Source organism: Bombyx mandarina, chromosome 13 (genome assembly GCF_030267445.1).
Source record: "Bombyx mandarina strain Sakado chromosome 13, ASM3026744v2".
NCBI lineage: Eukaryota > Metazoa > Arthropoda > Insecta > Lepidoptera > Bombycidae > Bombyx > Bombyx mandarina.
The window spans coordinates 1,964,502-1,973,862 of NC_143220.1; the positions used below are offsets into that span (position 1 = coordinate 1,964,502).

Sequence of the window (9,361 nt, forward strand, 5' to 3'; positions counted from 1 at the left end):
AGAGGTCGACGTGCAACCTAACGCATGCATCAGCTCGCTGAGTTTCTCGCCGGATCTTCTCAGCGGGTCGCGATTCCGATCCGGTAGTAGATTCATTCGCGAAGCAGCTGCTCTTGAGTTGTTAGGTCTCCTTCGGAGGCGCTCGGGCAGCTGTTAGCTAATCCCACCCCTCCTGGCTGAGTCTTTGCTCGCGCACCTGTTCTGGGGAAACTGGAAAGGCCTCCGGGCCACCAGTAAACATTCACTCATAAAAAAAAACAATACTGTTACATTAACGCAAACACCAAAATTCCTTAAACACAAAAATAGCAAAACCATATTTCATTCTTAATGCTCAATAATACAGGTGAATAATCTTGAATTATCGCCAACTAGGATTACAAATTTCGCCGCCATTAAAATCACAAAAAAAATTGTAATATGCAAAAGTACCGTGCATATAAAGCTTTTTCAAATAAACGTTACATTTTAAAGCTTCTACCTTGTGTTTTCCGGAAAGAAATCGTGTTGCATCTAACCTTCGTCTTTAATTAGTAGGTATTTATAATTCTATCAATTCCTAGATTATCCGAAACCGTAACATGTATAGACAAAACGTTTCGAATTCAACATTTATAAGGTCAAAAATTTTATCGAATTAACTGGTTATCCTTCTATGTATGCGGATGATGTCCATTAGTTGACAGTTGTGAGGCCACGAGTACACGGAGTGGGGTCAACTATCAGTGTGAGTGTTCATCCAGATGTTAACGAACTCTATGAACAAAAAAAATCTAGTGCAGTGTGAATTTTGAATTGTGTAGTAAACAAGAGTGAATATAGTCCTATCGTAATATCTCTGCGGGTTTAATTCAATATAATCAGTGCAAAAAACTCAAATCACAAATAAATACTATACTATTTGAATTGTAGATTTACGAACGATTTTTCATTTAACAATATTCTTAAAGTAGGTATATAATTTAAATCCCAAATCAATTATCCAAATTAAATTAATCCACCAAATAATCAAACACAAGCAAAAGATAACTTTAATTCTGTGCGTGACCACATAATCATTGATAAAGTTGATTTTTGTCTAATCTTTTACAGGTTGCCCAATTTTATTCACATTACATAAATGTTTTAAATAACTGATAGCTGTACTGTAACTAGTGTTGGCCTAGTTACAGAACAGCTTATCATGCGTTTATTTACAATTTACCAGTCATATTGTTAAAGATAAAGATAAAAGTAACAAATGTACAAGAACTACTAATTAGACCATAATAATTTCACTTTTTTTTTAAATTATACTATTTGGTCGCCATATGCTAGATAGCCACGTCGAGATACATTATTTATGACTTATGATTTGGATTGTCGATTCGAATTTAAAGACAGTAGTCTTTGTAATGTATAGGTGATTATTAAGCGGTGACCGAAGTCTTTTTTTTTATTGCTTAGATGGGTGGATGAGCTCACAGCCCACCTGGTGTTAAGTGGTTACCGGAGCCATCTACATCTGGCATAGACATCTACAACGTAAACGCCGCCACCTACCACTTACCACCTACTTGAGATATGAGTTCTAAGGTCTCAGTATAGTTACAACGGCTGCTCCACCCTTCAAACCGAAACGCATTACTGCTTTACGGCTGAAGTAGGCGGAGTGGCTTTTTATTTTTTTTATTGGCCTTGTAGGCAGACGAGCATACGGCCACCTGATGGTGAGTGGCTACTGTCGCCCATGGACTTCGGCCTTGCCAGGGGCAGAGCCAAGCTGCTGCCTCCCCGTAAGTGCTCTCCACAAGCCTCGCTTAAAGAAGGATATGTCATAGCGCTCGGGAAACACCATGGAGTGGAGCTCATTCCAAAGCCGGATGGTACGTGGCAAAAAAGATCTCTGAAAACGCACTAGGGATGAACACGGGGGATCCAGGTAGTATCCAGGTGGTACCTACCCGTGCGAACTCACAAGAGGACCTACCACCAGTTAGGCGATCACCAGTCTAGAGATATGGCAACGTGTTAATGTGCCGCCCATATTGAGACATGAGCCCTAGTCTCAATTGTATTGCACAAGAGCTGTTATATTCACTATACGAATAGATACCCTGGCCTATTTCTGCCGCAAACCTACGGCGGCACATCTGTTATAGAACATAATTTGGCGTATTTAAATCACGGTGTAAACGAAAAGAGAACTTGCACCTAAGACTAGTCGACAATTTCCCAAGACCTATTAAAATAAAATAATCATATTAAAAAATTGTATTAAGAATAGATAGAGAATCGAATGACATGCTATGTTTATTTTAAAATGTAATCTTAGATTAATTCAAACTCTGAGCTCGGAAAATTCCACATATGAGTCGTCTATTATCAAAGGTGGCAATCTGTGCATTTGGACAAAAAATTTTTATTGATATGTCAATACAGATTGATTTGAATATAATCGTCTCCTTCAAAGAATACGGTTCAAAACCTGCATTAAATAAAGGTTAATAGTTAACCTGTTATTTATCTAAGATGTCGTTCCGAAGAGTTTTGTGACTGCCAATGGAATACAAAGTCAATAATTCGTTTTTCTGATTTACCAATCATTGTCCAAAAGTCAGATTGCCGGCTTTGATAATAGTCGACTCATATTTGGAACACATGCTTGAACACCGTTTACTGTATTTGAACAACATTATCAGTATTAAGACGTTATTTTTATCAAGATATAAAAATATGTAAAACAGAACTGAACTGCATTACTCTTCTGCGTTATTTCATTATAAATAAGTCAAGTCCGTAATATTCAATAGGCTCCAAGAGACAGAATAGAATCATCAAAATCAGCAGCCACACCGAAAAGGTAATGAACTTTTAAAGAAATAATAATAAAACATCGAAAACAAACAAACATAACGATTATTTTCAGACATTCGCATTTTAATAACGTCATATAATATAGTTGATAGCACCTTATTACACTCGTAGTAGTCGAAATGATAAGACACAGAATTCACTAAATAAAAGTTCATTTGTGTTGTTGCTGACAAAGGGAGTTAACGTATGTTCAAAATATTATTTCATTAATGACGACATACCTAACAGAGTACTAAATAAAATGTGGAATTACAGTGATTTTTGTTTAATGTGTATTTTATTGACGTTATCTGAAGAGTTTTAAATGTACCAAGATGTCTAACGCACCTGCGTACAAGGTGCCTCCAGACGGAGGATACGGATGGGTCATCACATTCGCCTATGCTTTGAATAATGTGAGTATTTTTAATTGAATATCCGGTATTTTTTTGCAGTTGAAACAGAAAATCTAGCTTTAAACAGAGTATTACAATCTGTAACGCAAATGTGTTCGATATCGGTAAATCTTTTTATAATTGTAAAATTCACGAAGCTTAAACAAGGAGAGCTACGTTTGAAAATTACATTTTCATAAATTGTTATCTTTATAAATCATAAATGTTTGCGTAGACGCAACTGCAAGCTATCATACTTAGATACTTAATAATTTCATTACCTACTGCCCCAATTAATGCAACAAATATCATTTAACGCTTATTCTGTAATCATTGAAAATGTTCAATGTTTGCAATATTACTAAAGGCCGATTTTAAATTAATTCATATATAAATTGGCTGAAAACTTAATATCTGAATTGTATAAACTAACAGTTACTCTATAAATGCCTTCGTAATATTTCGAAATGGAAACTATTTCACAAATTATCAAATGTTTATCACACAATACGTAATAATAGTTGTGAAATTTTATCTTTTAATGTCTTGTGTTGGATAGTCATTCGTACTTACGGCACTAAAACTAGACTCAGGTCTTTTCGATATTCTTCTAGCGTTAAGGAAATCAATAACTTTCGTATTTCGATCGTATAACATTAGAGTAAGAAGTAACAGTAGTGTTGTTGTAGACACTAACTAGCACGAAAATATTGTACAAGACAGAATATTCAATTCTTTTCCGTGTAGATAATTTGTAGACAATGAAAGAAATGCATTAATTTTAAATTTTCAATGTACTCATGTTGCATAGGATAATATATTATATTATAGGATTCGTTGAGAAAACAATTAGCACTCATTAAAAACATGATTAACATAAGCTTTAAACTGATAATGACATATTTAGCATAAATAATTAGTCTATCTACTTTTATAATTTCTATTATGGGCTTTCATTAATGCCAGAAAGAGTTGATGAATCCGAAATACCAGGCTCACTAGGCGAAGAGGTTTATACACATATACCAAGTGACAGGTATGGTCCATTAGAATTTCATCTCCAGGACAGCTTCCTTTGTACATACATAATTTTTTTTCCCCTTGTGCAGACGAGCATACGACCCACCTGATGGTGAGTGGTTACCGTCGCCCATGGACTTCAGCAATTCCAGGGGCAGAGCCAAGCCGCTTCCTACCGCTTAATATTCTCCACAAGCCTCGTTTGAAGAAGGACATGCCATAGCGCTGGGGAAACACCGTGGAGGGGAGCTCATTCCATAGCCGGATGGTACGTGACAAAAAATACCTCTGGAAACGCAGTGTGGATGACCGCAGTAGCTCCAGATAGTATGGATGAACTCTACTCCGGTTGTGGGCGGTACGATGGTAAAAACGAGACGCCGGTATCATCTCGAAAAATTCCACAGAGCACTCCCCATGGAACATACGGTACAAAATACAGAGGGAACCGAAGTCCTTCCGGCTCACACACTATCACTATTCTAAATCAATTAACCAATTTGAAATATCCTAATTGTATCTTGTGTATATCATAAGAGCTATCTTCCATTTTAAGATTATTTTGTTTGATTAAACTTTATCTACGCGTGCACATATCCTTGAAAAAATTACACAGACGTTGATAGACACATGTTAAAATTTAATTTCTACGTGGAAAGAATTCGATTATGAAATATAAATGCTGGTATTTCGACAATATCACCGATGCGTACTTAATTAAATCTTATCAACATAGATTTTTATTTACGCTTCAACACGAGTATATCTGAGACTGCAAAAATAAGATAATAACGGTGTTGCTGACCTGATTTATTAATAAATACTTAATCTGGCCAATAATTAATCGTACAAGGAGAACAGTTTTTTTTTCTATTATTATTAAAAAATCGTAGTAGTACAGTGTGTATTACTTTAAACTTGAATAATATATCATTTAAAAAGTATGAAGCTCTTTCAAAATTATTTCTGTTATCCTGTGTAAAATCCTGCAAACGCTGCGGCCAGCTGTCTATTGAAGCACTCAGTTTCACCGTCGGGAATTTGGTCACTGATATGTTTTAGGGACTTCAAATTATCATTACCCTTGGAAAAATTCCACGCTCTTTAAATGATACAATAAAGCAGATTAAGATCGGGACTAGACGACGGGGGTCTTCAGCTCAGATAATGTCGGAAATGATACTTTCGAGACACATTTTTGTGGAACGAACGTTATAGCCCCGAGTTTGAGTTTTCCTGAAAGAACCTTTCATAGGCGTGGAACATGGTGTTATTAAAAGTCAACTGTTAACTACCTTGATACGATTGTTTGAAACATTATCACAAAGATACGTCTCGGTTACTAATTGATTATCAACATTGATAGGGACCAAACCATTAGTGATGCCGGAAAGTACGCTGATTGCACTCTAACAACTAATCAAGAATCTGCAGAGCTTTGAGTTTGAGTATCCCCTGCCTTATTTACAATCATGTTCATTAGTAAAAAATATCTTGGCTATATTAAAATATGCCCAAGATTTTTGTGAGCCCACATGTTCCAGTAACCACTTAACACCAGGTGGGCTGTGAGCTCGTCCACACATCTAAGCAATAAACAAAAATAATAAAAATAAAATACTGGTGGTAAGACCTCTTGTGAGTCCGCGCGGGTACTGCCCTGCGTATTTCCGCCGTGAAGCAGTAATGCGTTTTGGTTTGAAGGGTGGGGCAGCCGTTGTAATTATACTTGAGACCTTAGAACTTATATCTCAAGGCGGGTGGCGCATTTACGTTGTAGATGTCTATGGGCTCCAGTAACAACTTAACACCAGGTGGGCTGTGAGCTCGTCCACCAATTTAAGCAATAAAAAATTAAAAAAAAAACAATTTTAGTTTGAGGAGCGGGACAGTCAATCCGCAGTCTATTTGAAACTTCGACTACCTTCGATCTCAGGTCCAAGGTGGGTAGCAGCATTGTGCACGTCTATAGATTTTGTTAACCTTCAAGTAGGTCGCGAACTCGTCTACCAACGTAATATAATGGAACAGCACGCTGAGTTTCTCGCCGGATGTTCTCAGCGGGTCGCGGTTCCGATCCGGTAGTAGATTCATTAGCATTAGTAGAAGCAGTCGCTCTAGAGTTGTTAGGTCTCCTTCGGAGGCACTCGGGCAGCTGTTAACAAATACCACCCCTTCTGGCTCAGCCTTTGCTCGCCCACCTGTCCTGGTAGAACTGGAAAAGCCTCCGAGTCACCAGTAATCGTTCAATCATAAAAAATATATTTAATGGAATAAGATTTTATCACCATGAAACTGTATTTAAATTAAATTGTATGAAATTGTAAAATGAATAGAATAGCAAAGGATAAACCTTAAAAGTTTTTAATCAGGCTTTTATTCATTTCCAGGTAGTCGTTCTACCCCTCATTAGTAGTTTCGGTCTGGTGTTCCAAGAAGCGTTTGATGAGACGGGTTTGACTCCTACGCAAGGGACCTTAGTTATAATACTCAATCATAGTATTGGAATGTTGTTGTCGTTCTTTGGAGGACCATTACTACGACGGTTTGGATACCGAAAAGTAGCTGCCGTCGGGGCTATACTTATCTCTGCTGGACTCATATTAACCAGTTTAGCATCTAGTTTCTGGGTCTTCATTTTATCGTACAGTATTCTAAATTGTAAGTATCTTGAGACAGTTTTTGAAATGTATAATAAAACGTACAGTTCGTAAGGAAACTTTTGTTTTGAATTTCAGCAATGGGTGTAGCTTCAGTAATGGCTGCATTCACATTAGCAATTAATTCGTTCTTCAAGGAAAAACGAAGTAGAGCAATCGGAGTCGGCATGTCAGTCACAGGACTTGGAGCAATTTACATGCCACTGCTCATGAGTACTCTCATTTACGCGTACGGTTGGCGATATGCTGTATTAATATTGAGTGCAATTTGTCTTCACTCACTTTTAGCGGCATGTCTGCTAAGGCCTGCGAAATGGTACTTAAAAGACCCACCGCTCTCGGAAGAGCTTGTACCTCTAAACAAAGAGACTGATGTTGAACTTGTCAACGGTAGCATTACGTCTTCATTAAAAGGTAATCCGATGCAAGATGTGGATAATGTTTACAAGTACTGAATATCACAATAATAATATTAATATTTTCAGGAATAGCTTCTTTACATATGAATGATACGAAAGAAAATGGTGGAATTCCAATGAAAAGTTTTTCTATGGGATCACTGAACAGTAACTCAAGTATTCAGTCAAGAAATGCTGTATCGCACCCTGATGTCCGTCCTAAGCAAAATGAAACGCCACTAGCACAGGCGCGTTACAAATGGTGGGAGTCACAAGAAGTAAATCTTGGAAGCTCCATAAATATTTTCAATGAAATCATTGAGAATAAGAAACATAAAGAAGTCGATGTGTTGACGACAGAAGAAAAAGAGAAAAAAGGATTTTTACAAAGTTTCGTCGATTTTTTTGATTTAACACTTTTAAAAGATCCAATATTTGTTAGTATTCTAATTGGTCTCTCAGTAGCTGCTTGTGTTGAAACAAACTTTTCTCTGCTCTTACCAATTATTCTTAAAGATATGTTAAAATTCGAAACAAGCGAAATAGCTCAGATTATGTCTATCATAGGTTTCTCAGACACACTGTTTCGACTGGTAGCACCTTTTATTGGAGAGTGGTGGAATAAATCTCCCAGAGTTATGTACATGGTTAGTTTGACGCTAGTAATCATCATCAGAACTAGTAAGTATTATTGATTAGCTTTAATTTTTTTGAGATCGTTATCAAAGTATTTTTGTTTGCTTTCTTTTTTCTTTTCTTTTTGGTTGCTTAGATAAATTTTTTTACTACTTAGATGGTTGGACGAGCTCATAGCCCACCTGGTGTTAAGTGGTTACTGGAGCCCATAGACATCTATAACGTAAATGCGCCACCCATCTTGAGATATAAGTTCTAAGGTCTCAGTATAGTTACAACGGGTGCCCCACCCTTCAAACCGAAACGAATTACTGCATCACGGCAGAAATAGGCGGGGTGATGGTACCTACCCGTGCGGACTCACAAGAGGTCCTACAACCAGTGCAAAATATCAGTAAGTCTGTCCGAATAATATTATTAATATTGTAATGGTGTAAACATTGTATTTATTTAACTTACCGGATGATAATTCATAAACTAACACGCAAAAAATTTGTTTTTTCAGTAATGCTTTTCACGCATTCTTATTTAGGAATGGTTTTCGTGGCAGTAGCCATGGGATTTACAAAAGGAATACGTACTGTTTACATGAACTTGATAATCCCTTGCTACGTTCCACTGGAGAGACTGCCATTTGCTTCTGGGATACAAATGTTTTTCAATGGCATTATCATCGCCTCAATCGGATCGTTACTAGGTAAACAGCATTATATTATTTTCATATCATTATTGTAGTAATTGAACTCGCATAGTTTTTCTATTAAAAGTAAACTAAAAAAATCTAAGCTAAATTTATACACATTCTCGGTCTACACACTAGATCAATTAAAAGTGTTTTATGACAACTAGCTATAGTAATATCATTCATGAATCGCATGACCCGTGTACTAATTTAAAGAAAAATACTAAAAGAAGTTATTATCAACAACTTCATTATTAGATGAGCACAAATTCTGCCCAAACTTGTAACGTAGCACGTGTATCGAAATAAATAGGTTGTAAAAACTAGATGTTCAGTATAACTCTGGCTATTTTACATTTAAAAAGTAAATATTAGCTGTTAAATCCTTTTAGGATGGAAATCGCGATCTTTCTAATTATTATCCTTCTATTACTATCTAACTGAATACAAATGTACAACATTTAGATTATTTGATTACGAGTATATATGTTTATTAATCATTAAAACCGAAATAATACTAAAATCGAATAATTTATCACTTTTTTTTAATTTCAGGTCGCATTCGTGAATCTTCAGGAACCTACATTATGCCTATAATTGTATTAAACATAGTCACACTTTTAACTATAATTCTATGGAACTGTGAATTCTTGTATCTAAGAATAAAAAATAAAAATCAAAAGGACAACCAACTTGAGGCTTAAAACTGTCTATTTAATTTAACTTTTTCTTTTA

The 9,361-nt window shown here is 36.1% G+C and overlaps 1 protein-coding gene across 1 annotated transcript; it reads left to right on the top strand.

Annotated features, from left to right (window-relative positions):
* Positions 1–2,928: 2,928 nt before the first annotated feature.
* On the top strand, positions 2,929–9,349 carry LOC114245313 (monocarboxylate transporter 9). The gene is made up of 6 exons (XM_028177445.2): positions 2,929–3,251; positions 6,641–6,911; positions 6,989–7,324; positions 7,396–7,989; positions 8,450–8,641; positions 9,182–9,349. The coding sequence occupies exons 1-6, from the start codon at positions 3,171–3,173 to the stop codon at positions 9,328–9,330; spliced, it is 1,623 nt and encodes a 540-aa protein (XP_028033246.2). The 5' UTR covers positions 2,929–3,170; the 3' UTR covers positions 9,331–9,349.
* The last annotated feature ends 12 nt before the right edge of the window (positions 9,350–9,361 follow it).